Here is a 16,577-nt window from a genome sequence, read left to right as displayed (position 1 = left end):
TATCAGTGTAAATGTATGTGTTAATAAATGTCACTAATCTCCCATTGGGGCTTTTATCCCCCCCCCCCTTTACCACTGCCCCCTTCACCCTTAGGCCCTGCCCAAACATTTCACCTTTAACATCAACAATGGTTGCAAGTAATACAGCGACGATCTTCATGAATTTTCTTGAGATCTTCGTGCACTTATGGTTAACTAGCTAATAACCCGTGGCTTCGTTCGAGCAATGTCATGGTATTGCTGATATTTTAACATTGTAAGAAATATGTGTCATTTATTCCAAACATTTTTACTAAAAAAAATAGACATAATAAATTATCACGTGCATAAAAGGTTTATTTCATAACAAATACGTTTAGTAAGGATATTTTTTAAGGTGATTATACGTAAGCCTTTTTGTTAATATAAATTAGGTAACTGATTATATAACTACTGTTTCAGTGTGTTAAGAGGATACATTTCACCCAGATTAAATCATACCTCATTTTCATTTCAAGAGGTAGACAATGGAGACGAAGAAAGCATCGACAATGCAATCGCAATGATGAAATTCCATCAAGAATAATTAAATTCTTTTCAGTAGTAGTATTCTCAATCTCGTCTAGATAGTAAAGGTCCGCTGTCATACAGTGTTGCACCCTATTTCAACTTCAGTTTAGAAATACAACATTAATTTTCCAGGGGTTGCACACCATAGTCTCTGGAACAATATTCTGTGAGCTCGCATTTTAAAATAATATGTAATTGTAATAGCTAAAGGAAAACAATAAAATTTAAGAAAACATTTAGAATTTTGTACCAACTTTCTTAGTAAACCATAGATCGCCTGTTAGTAAGAACCAAGGCTGCCTATTTGACTCTAATGAGAAATAAAGTATACATGGTGTTCCGTTGTAGGTATCTTCCTTGAATACTCATTTCTCATAGCAGAACTATACACGCTTCGCAGCTTTTAATTTGAATAATTCCTTTGCTTGTATCCCTTGTAGCACTAAATCAAATATTAAGATTCACTTGAAGATGTTAACTTAGATTAGGTATATCTGAGGAATTTATCCTTGAGAGATGAATAAAGTTGAATGTATATTATACGTAAATGTATAAGGTTATACCAGGTGGAAAATAAAAGTTTATAATGTGATCGATGCTGTCGTTTCTGTCTCAGTTCCCGTTGCGCCCGTGTGGAACCACATTCTCGGGTTCTGGAAGCGACGCAACAGTCCAAACATCTTGTTCCTCAAGTATGAAGACATGAAACGGGTAAGCATGCACAGCCGATTAGGCGATTATTCTCTCATAACTGACAGAGGAAAATTCCTGCGAGATGAAATGTAACCATCACTAGAAGTCATGGTAGACATGGTATCACATTCATGGGCAGAATAACAATGGTTCGACTTTGACTTAAATGTGAGGCATACCAATGCCCTGTTCCCGTTTTTTGTCAACATTCACAAGAAAAGAATAAATTTTTGAATATCGATTATGGATAAGAATGAGGAAACTAGTTAGTAGGCCGATCGAGAGCTGTAAAAAAAAAATAATCCGTAACATTAAATATGGGCTTTGCAAATCCAGGCAAATTCGGACATAGATTTTAATCATATTTAACTTCATCTTGGCTTCTTGTTTGAGGCTATGTCTGTGATGATTCTGATGAGCCCAATTTTTAAAAGGAAAAAAAAAATCAAACATTGCCTGCCTACTAGGAGGTGCAAATTTAAAGTGAACCCTAAGAAACAACTATTATGGTTTCGATAGAGTAAAAAATATATATTTTAATGATTTTTTAAGCACAACCCTTGACGCCCCATAATTAGATACAGCGACACGCACGCGACCAGTCAGGTATATCGGGGAAGGAACATAGTAGGGGAAGCATATGCATTCTGGAGCATACAAATTATATGCTAATTATGGTAATTAATCACTGTCTACCCTCTCCCTCTTATCAATCACACTTTTTCTCTTATTGTTGTCCCCCTCCCCCTATTAAGGCCACACATACAGGATCTCAAGAAGGGAACAGGGTAGACAGTGATTAATTACCCTAATTAGCATATCCTCTGTACGCTCCAGAATGCCTTTGCTCACCCTCCTGAACGTCCATGGTCTAGGAACCATCCCAGCAATTCCCTTGGGTGATTCTGGAAACCACGGAGAACCGAAATACAAACGGCTAGCTAGAGTTTTTAATCCTAACTAGCTGCCCGACCCGGCTTCGCACAATTGTATTAATTGGGGGGGGGGGGGAAATAAGACCAAATCTCTTATTTACAGTTATAATAAATGAAATAAAATGAAAATTAATTAATTTTGACAAAACTTAACACAATGCTTTGTAATGTACCGAAGAAAAGACGAATAGCACCGATGGTTTACCGACTCTCGAGCACGCAACGTTGTCATGGAGACGAAGTACCCACTGTTTCCCGGGCTTAAACACCAATCAACATTGATAATCAGTTTATTATTAATTATAAATTATTAAGACCATTAATCGAAATTAAAACTATCCTATCTCTCAAATTGGAAAAAAATACACATAAATGCCAATTTTCATCGAAATCGGTTGACTTGGTGAAGAGTTCACTGGAAACAAATATCAGGACACTGGATTTATAAATAATCCTAATAATGTGGCACATGCCACTTACTGGTTAACTTTTTATTTTCTTATTTCATTTTACGGCCCTACTTGATAGAACATTGCCACCTGCACACGCAGATAAGTCTTGGCCCAGTCCCAGTTAAGGATTTAGCAAGAACCTTTGCAAGATTGCATTCATACCCTGAAGTAAGTGTGAATTGGATGTAAATGTTTTTGACCCGCAGCAATTTGTTTCGGGTGAATTAGTACCTGTGTTATCGGCTCCAGTAAACTGTGAAGTACGAAAAACTATTTTTTTTTACTTTTCTTCTTATATTTAGCATGCTAGCAAGAAATTTGTAATCCAACCCACTCCAACAAATTGTTGTGTCGTACAAACTTTCAAAACTAAAAAAATATATATTTTTTATAAAATATTTAATGGTTTTAAATAAGGTTTGCCTTTGATGTTAATTTAGTCAGTTGTTTAACAGGTTTTTTGATAATATATTGCATGCGCCTCTCTCTTTTTAAAAGCAGTGCATGGTCTTTAAGGGTTTTAATGTTGTTTGTGTGAAAAACAATATATTTGTAGATATTTAATTGCATTCAAGTTGTAACATATTTAAAGTGGGTTGCGACTACGAGTCATTCAGCCATGAGAAACAAGCTGTATTTGTTTTGATTCGGAATTTGGTTCACATTAAAAGTACCATCAAGTTAACAATAATATATATATATTTTTTAATTTATGCCGCTAACACCTACTACTTGGTCCTCATTAATTTTGTTGAAACTTTTCTCTACTATTGTTTGTTTTATGATCACGAGCAGCTATGATAAATGTGACGAGCTAAGGTTAGATCCTTTGATCAGTTTTATACTGCAATGTTTTCGATGAGCGCAATTAAATATGACTGCTGCTAACAAGTCGCGGGGACTGTCACTGCCACTTTGTCGCCACAGGGGACAGTGACAACCAAACACAAGTCCACTGACGTGTGATCGGCGTGTGTCTCGCAGGACCAGGAAGGAGCCATCCGACAGACGGCCGCCTTCCTGGGCAAGACGCTGTCCGAGGACCAGGTGAAGGTGCTGGCGGAGCACCTGAGCTTCGACAGCATGAAGAGGAACCCGGCCGTCAACCTGGAGCCCATCATCGCCAAGAAGAACGGGCCCGAGTTTCTGGCCACCACGGAGCTGCGCTTCATCCGCAAGGGCCAGGTGGGCGACTGGAGGAACCACATGGGCGACGAGCTGGCCACCAGATTCGACTGGTGGACCCAGGACCACCTCCGGGACACCGGCCTCAGCTTCGACTGAGGAGGCCCTTCGTGCTCTACCGCCCTTCAGACACCCAACACCTTTGGGACACCGGCCTCAGATTCGACTGAGAAGGCCCTTCACGCTCTACCGCCCTTCAGACACCCCACACCTCCGAGACACCGGCCTCAGCTTCGACTGAGGAGGTCCTTCGCGCTCTCCCGCCCTTCAGACACCCAACACCTTTGGGACACCAGCCTCAGATTCGACTGAGAAGGCCCTTCGCGCTCTACCGCCCTTCAGACACCCCACACCTCCGAGACACCGGCCTAATCTTCGACTGAGGAGGCCCTTCGCGCTCTCCCGCCCTTCAGACACCCCACACCTCCGAGACACCGGCCTCAGCTTCGACTGAGGAGGCCCTTTGTGCTCTACCGCCCTTCAGACACCCAACACCTCAGGGACACCGGCCTCAGCTTCGACTGAGGAGGCCCTTTGTGCTCTACCGCCCTTCAGACACCCAACACCTCAGGGACACCGGCCTCAGCTTCGACTGAGGAGGCCCTTTGTGCTCTACCGCCCTTCAGACACCCAACACCTCCGAGACACCGGCCTCAGCTTCGACTGAGGAGGCCCTTCGCGCTCTCCCGCCCTTCAGACACCCCACACCTCCGAGACACCGGCCTCAGCTTCGACTGAGGAGGCCCTTTGTGCTCTACCGCCCTTCAGACACCCAACACCTCCGAGACACCGGCCTCAGCTTCGACTGAGGAGGCCCTTCGCGCTCTCCCGCCCTTCAGACACCCCACACCTCCGAGACACCGGCCTCAGCTTCGACTGAGGAGGCCCTTCGCGCTCTCCCGCCCTTCAGACACCCCACACCTCCGAGACACCGGCCTCAGCTTCGACTGAGGAGGCCCTTTGTGCTCTACCGCCCTTCAGACACCCAACACCTCAGGGACACCGGCCTCAGCTTCGACTGAGGAGGCCCTTTGTGCTCTACCGCCCTTCAGACACCCCACACCTCCGAGACACCGGCCTAAGCTTCGACTGAGCAGGCCCTTCGCGCTCTCCCGCCCTTCAGACACCCCACACCTCCGAGACACCGGCCTCAGCTTCGACTGAGGAGGCCCTTTGTGCTCTACCGCCCTTCAGACACCCAACACCTCCGAGACACCGGCCTAAGCTTCGACTGAGGAGGCCCTTTGTGCTCTACCGCCCTTCAGACACCCAACACCTCAGGGACACCGGCCTCAGCTTCGACTGAGGAGGCCCTTTGTGCTCTACCGCCCTTCAGACACCCAACACCTCAGGGACACCGGCCTCAGCTTCGACTGAGGAGGCCCTTTGTGCTCTACCGCCCTTCAGACACCCCACACCTCCGAGACACCGGCCTCAGCTTCGACTGAGGAGGCCCTTTGTGCTCTACCGCCCTTCAGACACCCAACACCTCAGGGACACCGGCCTCAGCTTCGACTGAGGAGGCCCTTTGTGCTCTACCGCCCTTCAGACACCCAACACCTCAGGGACACCGGCCTCAGCTTCGACTGAGGAGGCCCTTTGTGCTCTACCGCCCTTCAGACACCCCACACCTCCGAGACACCGGCCTGAGCTTCGACTGAGGAGGCCCTTTGTGCTCTACCGCCCTTCAGACACCCAACACCTCAGGGACACCGGCCTCAGCTTCGACTGAGGAGGCCCTTTGTGCTCTACCGCCCTTCAGACACCCAACACCTCAGGGACACCGGCCTCAGCTTCGACTGAGGAGGCCCTTTGTGCTCTACCGCCCTTCAGACACCCAACACCTCCGAGACACCGGCCTCAGCTTCGACTGAGGAGGCCCTTCGCGCTCTCCCGCCCTTCAGACACCCCACACCTCCGAGACACCGGCCTCAGCTTCGACTGAGGAGGCCCTTTGTGCTCTACCGCCCTTCAGACACCCAACACCTCAGGGACACCGGCCTCAGCTTCGACTGAGGAGGCCCTTTGTGCTCTACCGCCCTTCAGACACCCAACACCTCCGAGACACCGGCCTAAGCTTCGACTGAGGAGGCCCTTTGTGCTCTACCGCCCTTCAGACACCCAACACCTCAGGGACACCGGCCTCAGCTTCGACTGAGGAGGCCCTTTGTGCTCTACCGCCCTTCAGACACCCAACACCTCCGAGACACCGGCCTAAGCTTCGACTGAGGAGGCCCTTTGTGCTCTACCGCCCTTCAGACACCCAACACCTCAGGGACACCGGCCTCAGCTTCGACTGAGGAGGCCCTTTGTGCTCTACCGCCCTTCAGACACCCAACACCTCAGGGACACCGGCCTCAGCTTCGACTGAGGAGGCCCTTTGTGCTCTACCGCCCTTCAGACACCCCACACCTCCGAGACACCGGCCTCAGCTTCGACTGAGGAGGCCCTTTGTGCTCTACCGCCCTTCAGACACCCAACACCTCAGGGACACCGGCCTCAGCTTCGACTGAGGAGGCCCTTTGTGCTCTACCGCCCTTCAGACACCCAACACCTCAGGGACACCGGCCTCAGCTTCGACTGAGGAGGCCCTTTGTGCTCTACCGCCCTTCAGACACCCAACACCTCCGAGACACCGGCCTCAGCTTCGACTGAGGAGGCCCTTCGCGCTCTCCCGCCCTTCAGACACCCCACACCTCCGAGACACCGGCCTCAGCTTCGACTGAGGAGGCCCTTTGTGCTCTACCGCCCTTCAGACACCCAACACCTCCGAGACACCGGCCTCAGCTTCGACTGAGGAGGCCCTTCGCGCTCTCCCGCCCTTCAGACACCCCACACCTCCGAGACACCGGCCTCAGCTTCGACTGAGGAGGCCCTTCGCGCTCTCCCGCCCTTCAGACACCCCACACCTCCGAGACACCGGCCTCAGCTTCGACTGAGGAGGCCCTTTGTGCTCTACCGCCCTTCAGACACCCAACACCTCCGAGACACCGGCCTAAGCTTCGACTGAGGAGGCCCTTCGCGCTCTCCCGCCCTTCAGACACCCCACACCTCCGAGACACCGGCCTCAGCTTCGACTGAGGAGGCCCTTTGTGCTCTACCGCCCTTCAGACACCCAACACCTCCGAGACACCGGCCTAAGCTTCGACTGAGGAGGCCCTTCGCGCTCTCCCGCCCTTCAGACACCCCACACCTCCGAGACACCGGCCTCAGCTTCGACTGAGGAGGCCCTTTGTGCTCTACCGCCCTTCAGACACCCAACACCTCAGGGACACCGGCCTCAGCTTCGACTGAGGAGGCCCTTTGTGCTCTACCGCCCTTCAGACACCCAACACCTCCGAGACACCGGCCTAAGCTTCGACTGAGGAGGCCCTTTGTGCTCTACCGCCCTTCAGACACCCAACACCTCCGAGACACCGGCCTAAGCTTCGACTGAGGAGGCCCTTTGTGCTCTACCGCCCTTCAGACACCCCACACCTCCGAGACACCGGCCTCAGCTTCGACTGAGGAGGCCCTTTGTGCTCTACCGCCCTTCAGACACCCAACACCTCCGAGACACCGGCCTAAGCTTCGACTGAGGAGGCCCTTTGTGCTCTACCGCCCTTCAGACACCCAACACCTCAGGGACACCGGCCTCAGCTTCGACTGAGGAGGCCCTTTGTGCTCTACCGCCCTTCAGACACCCAACACCTCCGAGACACTGGCCTCAGCTTCGACTGAGGAGGCCCTTTGTGCTCTACCGCCCTTCAGACACCCAACACCTCCGGGACACCGGCCTCAGCTTCGACTGAGCAGGCCCTTCGTGCTCTCCCGCCCTTCAGACAACCAACACCCAAAGATGCAGCCAACACGGCCGACGCACCGACAAGAGAGAAACAACGGTTCACCTTCAACATGATTTCGTCTGAACTCCCAGACTTGTTTGCAACAATGAAAACATTTATTATGCTCAACAATGGGTTAACAAATTCTGTTTCTTTGTTGATTAGACTTTGTTAGCTTGACGTATGTCGCAATATTTCAACAAGAACGTCACCGACTCTAACAATTACTTGTTTTATTTCCAGTCTTCAGCCATTTGACTTAAGAGTGACTGCAGAAAACTTGAGTCACATAAACATTCCTCTGCGAACACAAGTTCTCCAATGCTGTTTAGGAATATCTCCTTAATTTTTTTTATTCTATAAGGATGTATTATTATTATTTTTTGGTTTTTATGATGATAACACTGCATGTGATATAATATATATCGTCGTGTGATTGATGTAGGATAAAAAAAACTGTTGAATGCTTGAAATATGTACTTACATATCAGCATTCAGAGTCAACTACTTGTGGGGATTAACACTACTGTCTTTGTTTTTCGTTGTTATAAAATTGCATTAACTTAACAATTGATCAAAAATCATTTTATATGTTTATGTTAAGACACAACTGTGATGTTTGAATAATCAGGTATATTCGGGCATTAGTATATTATATTTTTAATAGAGGGAAAATTTTTAAAATGAAATTATTTTGTGAATATGTATATAAATAATTTAGAACAATATACATATCAGCTATGTTCTGGTTTGAAATGTTCGATGAGAGAATTTTAATGTCTTCAGTGTTCAGAGTTGATTTTTATGAACTATATAAATACATTAAAAGTTTGGCTTAAAATTATTGAGGTGTATAATTTGTGTTTTTATCATAAATATCTACCCTGTTTCTTAACAGTGAATATTCAAGAAATTACAAATTTAAATTAAGATATAAATAAACATAAAATATATTATCTAAAGTAATAATAAATGAATATTTTTACACGCAAAACATTTTTACAAAATGCACTTGAAAATCGTGTATAATTCAGGAAGGAAATTGGTTAAATTTATCCATTTTTTAACTGCCGGAGATTGCGGTTTAGTTTACAAATAATTTTAGTATTAAGAAACTTTATCTATATAAAAAATTTTGCTTTGAAAATTATTAAACACAGTTTATAATCGGTAGCTAAATTCTATGGCATTTCAACATTACTTCATAACATTATTGGTTAGATTCGGAGAAATTCTATTGATCACCAATATTGTTGACCTACATTCATGTGGACACCATTACGTTTAATCACCATGTCTGTCTCCTTCTGGCTGCTTTTCATGCATGAACATTAAGAAAATACCACCAAACATTCTGCATGATATAGCTAAAAATTAATATAAATAGCTAAAAACTTATCACTTGAAAACACAGAATTTTTTAAACTCTCATTAAATTTTTAAAATAACTACGTATTCAGAATTACAAATATGCTATAAAGGTAAATTTAATAATTAAAGTTTATATTTAAAAAATATTTTACCATTTGATTATAATGAAAGTTTAGATAGTTAAGCATGCTACTATACAAGTAAAAATATAGCTGAATAAAATATTTCCATTAATCTGAAAATTGGTATTTAAAATCTGATAGAGAGGCTGGTAAAAACCAGGATAACAATTCACAGCATTGACTTGCTCACCCTATTAGCAGGTAAACAAGACCTAAAGGTATTTCCTATTGCAAATAATTATCTATTTGAGATTGGTTTTATGAGGTAGTAACGCAGCAATTCATAATTTTTGTAATTTTATATTATACTTAGTACCCAAATACTTATCATTTCAAACAAAATTGTCATAAAATTAAGTTATAAAAAACTTGATAGGATATCTCATGTAACTTACTTTATAAAAAAATTTAGATATAATGACATGTTGGTGCAAGTGAACTAAAAAAAGATGATCTAAATATAAATCATACTGGTGCTACATTTGAGGACGAGACAGACCCCAGCAAGGGGAAGATTTTCTGAACTGAGGGCCCATTGGGGTAGTTTCAGGCCTATAGGCAAACAAGGTATGAAGCATTACGAGAAAGAAATGAAAGGATGTGATTTTGGAGGAACAGCGAATACCCTAAATCACTGGTAAAATACACCATGTTTCCACTTATAAAATAATTCGGGTAACTCCTCTGGAAATAGAACACAAATCATCCTGTAGACTAGTTGTAAATATCTTTTCTAGTTAATCCACTAACAAAATATTATCAATTTTACAGAACTTATTTATAGCCAATTTAAAAATAAATCTCTACTTCATACAAAATAAACTCTTCCTATAAAGATAAGAAATAAAGTGAATTACAGCTCACATTTGGTATACATTGTAAGTCCTACACGAATGTGCTACAAATCTACAGTTACTTGCTTTTACCACAACAAAAAAATCAACAACTAGTTTCTGAAGATCTTCAGTATAAACATACATAATTATTCTACTGTGACGTGAGCGATATTACCACTCACACACTGAGTGTCCTTTGCAGATATGTATGCGAGGGGAGAGGGAAAAGGTGACCAAGGATCTGCTAAAGGAACAGCCCAATGTTGACCAGGAGGTCCTTGGAGGAGGAAAAAACCAAGGAGCTGCTAGAAGGACACCCTATGTTTGCCAGGATTTCCTTGAAGGAAGAAAGCACCAAGGAGCTGATAGAAGGGCAGTCCATGTTGACCAAGAGGTCCTTGGATGAAGGAAGCACCAAGGAGCTACTAGAAGGGCAGTCCATGTTGACCAGGAGGTCCTCGGATGAAGGAAGCACCAAGGAGCTGCTATAAGGGCAGTCCATGTTGACCAGGAGGTCCTTGGAGGAAGAAAGCACCAAGGAGTTGCTAGAAGGACAGTCCCGTGCCGGCCAAGTGCTCCTCTGTCCAGGCATCGAACTGCCGCACCAGCTCGGGGCTCATGGCCGCACGCCACTCGCCCACGCGACCGGCGCGCATGAACTGTCCCTCGGCAGGGATGAGCCCGAAGTTCCTGTTGATCTCGACCACCTCCTCGTAGTTGACGGAGCGGTTCTTCCGCATGCTGTCGAAGCTCAGGTGCTCAGCCAGCACGTCCACGTCCTCGTCGCTCAGCTTCCGCTCCAGGAAGTCCGCAGTGCGCCGGATCACAGACGGCAGGTCCTACCGCAGTGCCATGACTCATATACCTCACTGTTTCCTGAGCCTGATCCCGTACTTCACAAACACAACAATCGATCTTGAATAACATCGCTTCCGACCAAGTACTTAACACTGTACTGTTGTTCTGTGCTTACGAACGACTACTTCACTCCATCTAGAACCTGACTGCTAGCATACACCTGCCACCCTCTATCTCGTACCAAAACCATTGTTTAGGAGTCCCACCTAGACAGGGGTATGTATGTATTAATAAGACAGAATATGCGAGGTCGCTAGTGCTTCAAGCACGGTATCGCCTCTAAGCACAAGTCTCTGAACTGGTTTGCACTCTTTACGTCGGGCCTTGAGTACCTATGAGTTCTGAGTGGTGACCAAAACATTTTATGGTGTACACAGACAATGGACTGTGTGAACCCTGAGAGCACCCACCAGCTCGTGGCAACTTCCACCTTATTTATCCAGATTTTCGGATTTCTTGCATTCTAGAAAAACTTAGCGGGAGGGATAGTCTGAGCACTACACTGCTCTGTGACCCCTCATTGCTAACATAGCGAGTGGTGATATTCGGATACCAAAACGTGCGATGATATTACTTACCTTTTTCATGTCTTCGTATTTGAGGAACAATATGTTAGGCTCTGAGCGTCGCTCCCAGAACGCCAGCACGTGAGACCAGAAAGGCGAGAAGCACACTGTGCCAAAAATCGAGTACAAATAAATTTTTCCATCCACATCACAGACACAAAAAGTAAATTCACATAGCATGTTGCTTTGACGATGTTATCAATTTGCTGCCTTATAAATGTACTTCCATGCATGTGTATATATATCCAAACAAAATAATTTGGTTAGCATAAAAATGATCACATGTTATAATAGGGTTAAAACATAAAAATATATATTGAGTCATAACTACATAAGTTTATAAAAAATATATAGAGCAAAACAGTCAAGGTTTTAAAATGAAAATAGGTGCTTTGAAACACTTAAAAGAAAAAAAATGTGATTTGCGATTAAAATATTTTTACAATGGCCCTTGCAGAATTCTGCAAAAAAAATTTGAAATATTTATTGGCAATTATTAATTGATAACAAATTGTGATTATCGTATTGTTATTGTTTTACAAAATCTTCTGTAAGTAGGATTAACTAGCTATATCAATGAGGATAATCTCAAACAGTATCAGACTTATGGGAAAATAGAAGCAGTGTCATAAACGACTTTCAGTCGTGAATGGAACTCACCTATGCCTTAAAATTAAACTTTTAGTACTTCGAGGCAGCGGGAGATAAGTTACAATGTTGTCTGGAACTCCTTGAAGACTTTGTGGTGAATAAAAGTGTAATTTTCAGGAAAAAATTATACGAAAAATTATTTTTGATTTTGTTAAATGTATGATGGGAGAACAGAAAGGAAGAAAGATGGAAAAAAAAGCCTGATAGGAAGTCCAAATAAGAGTATTACAGACTAAATTTTTAACCGAATCTTAAAATTTTGTCTATTTGTCAAATATGGGAAACACTTAATCATAAAGAAAGAATAGGGGTAATAGCTTGGTGAGTGGAGGAACAATGAGACACATAAGTGAAGTTTTGACTACGATTCGAGCCTTTACCCTTATGGATCAGCTTCAATAAATAATAACTTAGTGTTCCTAAATAGAACCATGCATAGGATTGGTAACGAACCAAACATCAATGCATGATCTTGACGCCTTAGTGCTCATGCGCACCGGACCCAAATCTTAAAACTAGCTTTTAAAATACATTACAAGGAGTTTGTGAAATTTATGATTTCTCACCTTCGAAATTTAGCAAATGATTACGACTTAACTTGCTGCTTTTCTAACAACCAAGTAACTGGTGCTTTAAATCTATACCTATAAAACAGTGACTGACTAAGAGACAACGCAAAACCTAAAGCAGTGGACCTAGAGATTTTAAATTTGGAGAAAAATATTCCCCGAGTACCTACCCTAGGAGTGCACTAATGAGGTATTTTTTATTTAAACCCTAAGGGATAAAAGGGGTGGTAAAGTTTGTAAGAAGAAACTTTTTTTTTCAAAGTTACTGTGATGAAATTTTGTAAATATACTCTTCAAAAGAAATAATCTAAGAAGGGATTCATTATTTCTAAAAAAAAATCATCTCACATGGATTCGGGGGCTTTAAAGATCAAAATTTCCGTTTTTGTTTCGAAAATCCCAATGGCAACGAATGTTGCGTTGCTGATACTTCCTTACTGTAAATTGCCATGGCTATTGCCTTGTTGATAAAATCTTCATCTCCCTTAAAATTTTGCAGGGGTGTTAAAGTTGAAAATATCCTATGTTTCAAGTCAAGTCAATGTCGTACAGACTTGAAACTCGGCAGTGATGTTCCTTGCATTACTTAACCATCAACTGAGAACGAGGTTTTCCGAAAATCAACTCCCAAGGGTTGTTTGGCCAAGGCAACACCAGCCACATCAGCTAGTCTGTGTTAAAATAATAGGGCTGATGAACATCGTTGTAGCGCACGTACACGTGTCTCCGAGGAACAGCTTGCAGAAGTCATCGAAGTCGCCCTGGTATCCTTCCAGGAGCTTGCAGTGGTGATAGTAGGACACGCACGTGTCCTTGGGGTTCCGAGCGACGTAAATTATCTGTGGGTGAAACACAAGCATCACCGTGAGAAGTTATTGACCGACGTGTACAAATTGCATGGTGAATTCACTATGAATCCATGGTAACTCTCATGAATTTGTTCAAGAAAATTTCAAATTTACATTTTTTTTCAATGCACTAGTTTAAAATATATATATTGTAATATTTTTTTTTGTAATGATTAGAGGTTTAGTTTAGGTTTTACCTTTTAAGTTAGTTACACAATTTCTGTAAACTTGGTTAACTGAGTGGAGCTATTGATTAAGATATTTTTAAAGAATTTGTTTTTAGCTGGTAGTAAATATTAGTAGATATAAATTTAGCAGGAGCTATGTAAATTTTAGACAAGAGATATTAAATTCTATTTTTTAAAAATTTTATATTAATGTGGGACTTGTTTGAGTTTGGCTGTGGAGTAACTTCACAAGAAGTAAGCTTATCGCCACTAGAGGCATGTAGTAGGGGAGTGTGTGTAGAGACCTGCTGGAGACCAGAAAGAAGGAAAGAAAATTCTGGGACCCCTCTCAGCATTAGCACTCCGGGGTGTCATTGTTGCTGTAAAAAATGTTGATGTTAATTGCCTCACAGCATGTGAAGCCCGATTCCCAAATCCCTAAGGTTCCACTCGGTTGGGGTGCAAGGGCGGCGCCCCTGTGCGCTCTCCTTTTCGAGAGGCAACCCCCACCCGTCCCCTAGCTTCCCCCCCCCCTCCCCCACCGCAAGCACGTCCTATAATACTGAAGTAAAATTAAAATTTTGAAGGATTTTATAAGGATGGATATTTATTTTAACTGCCATAGATTAATATTTAAAAACGAAAAAAAATAAAATTGGAGGTTAAGTTTTTGAAAAAAAATTGATCCGGGCTTGGAAATGTAGGTCCGTGAAAAGGGGGCCGGAGACAGTGGCATGTCCCACCTTGGGCCGGCGCTGAGTGTCCCTGATCTGGCGTGGCAGCAGGCTCCAGGGCAGGTGGGTCTTGACGAACCGCGGGCCGGGCAGGTCTGCCACGTGGCCCACCGAGTCCAGCACGTATCCCGGCAGCCTCAGGTCCGGCTTCTTGGGGAGGATGTCCGTGTAGTCGAACAGCGCCGAGTGGCTGTGGGTCAAACACACCGCATCCCTCACCTTCACTCAGAGGGTTTCACGGTTTGCGGCATAGGAACAAAAAGGAGCTGTCTTGATACTGCCCTTATAAGGGCTCATCCAAAGGAATACCTAGTATCACCAGCTGCAGCTACTGTCTTGCAAGTGAATCCGAAGCTACAAGAAATACTACAAGACCTGCCGGCTAAGCAGCAGGAGGAACAATTCTGCCAGGATACTGTCAATCAGCTGGCAAGCCGACCAGCTGAACACAAGATCCATCAGTATTTTTGTAAGTCAGCTGACGGAATCCTATTCGCCCACTCCAGGAATAAAGGCCTATACGAAGATGTATGGAAACCACAGTGATCCCAGTGAGCAGCAAGTCACCTGGGAGGTGCATGTCTCACTTGGACATGCTGGAGGCAAGAAGCTTGATGAAGCTCTAAGGAGGTAAGTGTACTGGCCCAATATGCCTCGATTCGTCATCCAGGTCACAAGGGAGTGTGACCTTTGCCATAAATCTAAGTCTAATTGGTTGATTTAATGCTAAGATTGCATATCTATATATTATTAGTTATTGGAATGACAATGATGATATTTATAGATAATATCGCTCCTACGTAAGATTTTGATATTCACCAAGGATTGTAGTGTGTCATCGCTGGAATAATACATTTAGTCCTGTGGGTAGCAAGCGAACTCCACAAATGTTAGCTTCAAGAAGCGCTCCTATGGCCTGTGATGGCCCAACTGTAACACTGCATGCGTGTGCGAACCAAGCTGAAGGGCATCTATCTGAGAATGTGAGGGGGTCGATGGGGGTGAGGGGCAGGGCAGACGTACTCCAGGAAGGGGAATCTCTCCGGCAAGGGCACCTTGGCACCCTCGAAGTCAAGGTCGTTTGCGATGCACCACACCATCTCCTGGGTCCACGTGGTGCCTGCAACAGACAGACATGTCCTCAGCCACTGGCGACACACGGCGAACAACTTGTGGTGGGGAGGCACAAAATAAAACATCTCACAAAAAAACTTTATATCGCTTGGGATGATGAAAGAATTCTAGTCCAGAGTGCGTGTTTGTTTGCGTTACGGAAGCGAAATTTATGAGGTCGACGCTCGCTGGTTCTTCAAGCGCAGTATCTTATCTCCCCCCTCTTTTTTATTTACACTTTGATAACTATATTCACTTAATTAACCAGGAAATTTACCACTCACGAAAGCCAGCTTGTGTGTGGGTGCATCTGGTCACTTCAAATTACACGAGTGTATTTGGACAAATGTAAACATTTATAAATGTATAATAACTCAGAAATAAATATACATAAAATATAACCTAATAAAACCTTACATTAGTTTTATAAAGATTAAAGGTTCTTCTCGTCGTGGACAGGGTGACTATGATATTCAAGAGGTAGGTAACCATAAAGGTGTAGTGCAAGTTCCTTCGAGATCTTTCAAAAAATCTGTTCCGGGTGTTTCATGCCTATATATTTTTTTTTCCAAAAAAAAAAAAAGGTGTTTTGCCATTTGCACACTCCTAAAAGTACATAAATACGGAAGCAGGACTAATCATCCGTACTCGGGTTGTACATTCGTGGACAGACCACGCCCTGATGTCCTGAGCAGTGGTTCCGCGTGGCGTGCGGGGGGACGTCATCGGGAATGAAGGACCTGGGCGACTCACCGGTCTTGGGGAAGCTGACGACCCAGGTGTCGTCGTCGCGCACGCCCAGGTCGCGCACGAGGTCGCCCATGTCGGCGAAGCGGCGCGGCACCAGCGCCCCCTGGGCCCGCACGTAGCCGGGGCGGAACTCGGGGGCGAAGTCCCTGAGCAGGACGCGCTCCAAGGGTCCGTCCTCCTCCTGCAGCTCGCGGTACATCGCTGCGCCCGAGCTCCGGCCGACCGCGCTTCTTATACCCGCGTCCGTCCGCCCGTCGCTCTTTCTGCGCATGCGCGGACGCATGCGCGGACCCGCGCCGACCTTGTGCGTCCTCCAGTCCTCCTACTACAAACCTCGCGCGGCGCGGCCTATCA

At 44.7% G+C, this 16,577-nt stretch overlaps 3 protein-coding genes across 3 annotated transcripts in view; 1 reads left to right on the top strand and 2 right to left on the bottom strand.

The window, feature by feature from the left end:
* Positions 1-8,482, top strand: part of LOC134539739 (luciferin sulfotransferase-like) — a 22,190-nt gene extending 13,708 nt beyond the window's left edge. Inside the window, exons 6-7 of the mRNA XM_063382001.1 lie at positions 1,166-1,260; positions 3,614-8,482. Of these exons, the coding sequence (XP_063238071.1) occupies positions 1,166-1,260; positions 3,614-3,913 (395 nt within the window). The 3' untranslated portion in view covers positions 3,914-8,482. The remainder of the gene's footprint in view (positions 1-1,165; positions 1,261-3,613) is intronic.
* On the bottom strand, positions 4,468-9,782 carry LOC134539616 (putative uncharacterized protein ENSP00000383309). The gene is made up of 9 exons (XM_063381791.1): positions 9,778-9,782; positions 7,008-7,061; positions 6,806-6,919; positions 6,653-6,706; positions 6,511-6,564; positions 5,638-5,712; positions 4,889-5,002; positions 4,665-4,718; positions 4,468-4,576 (listed from the first exon to the last, which is right to left on the bottom strand). The coding sequence occupies exons 1-9, from the start codon at positions 9,780-9,782 to the stop codon at positions 4,468-4,470; spliced, it is 633 nt and encodes a 210-aa protein (XP_063237861.1).
* Positions 9,419-16,577, bottom strand: LOC134539738 (luciferin sulfotransferase-like). The gene is made up of 6 exons (XM_063382000.1): positions 16,227-16,577; positions 15,384-15,480; positions 14,370-14,550; positions 13,330-13,450; positions 11,404-11,498; positions 9,419-10,806 (listed from the first exon to the last, which is right to left on the bottom strand). Exons 1-6 carry the CDS (start codon positions 16,504-16,506, stop codon positions 10,513-10,515), a joined length of 1,068 nt encoding a protein of 355 aa, XP_063238070.1. The 5' UTR covers positions 16,507-16,577; the 3' UTR covers positions 9,419-10,512.

Source organism: Bacillus rossius, chromosome 15 (assembly GCF_032445375.1).
Source record: "Bacillus rossius redtenbacheri isolate Brsri chromosome 15, Brsri_v3, whole genome shotgun sequence".
NCBI classification, from domain to species: Eukaryota; Metazoa; Arthropoda; class Insecta; order Phasmatodea; family Bacillidae; genus Bacillus; species Bacillus rossius.
The sequence above is the reverse complement of the archived record's forward strand: the minus strand, read 5'-3'. Positions and strand labels throughout refer to the sequence as shown.

Coding starts and splice junctions, on each gene's coding strand:
- LOC134539738 (XM_063382000.1), bottom strand. CDS start 16,506: ATGCGTCCGCGCATGCGCAGAAAGAGCGACGGGCGGACGGACGCGGGT. Junction 11,499..13,329: donor GCTGTTCCTCGGAGACACGT/GTACGTGCGCTA, acceptor TTTTTGGCACAG/TGTGCTTCTCGCCTTTCTGG. Junction 10,807..11,403: donor AATACGAAGACATGAAAAAG/GTAAGTAATATC, acceptor GCACTGCGGTAG/GACCTGCCGTCTGTGATCCG.
- LOC134539616 (XM_063381791.1), bottom strand. Junction 5,713..6,510: donor CTGAGGCCGGTGTCTCGGAG/GTGTGGGGTGTC, acceptor GGGTGTCTGAAG/GGCGGGAGAGCGCGAAGGGC. Junction 5,003..5,637: donor TGTTGGGTGTCTGAAGGGCG/GTAGAGCACAAA, acceptor GGGTGTCTGAAG/GGCGGTAGAGCACAAAGGGC.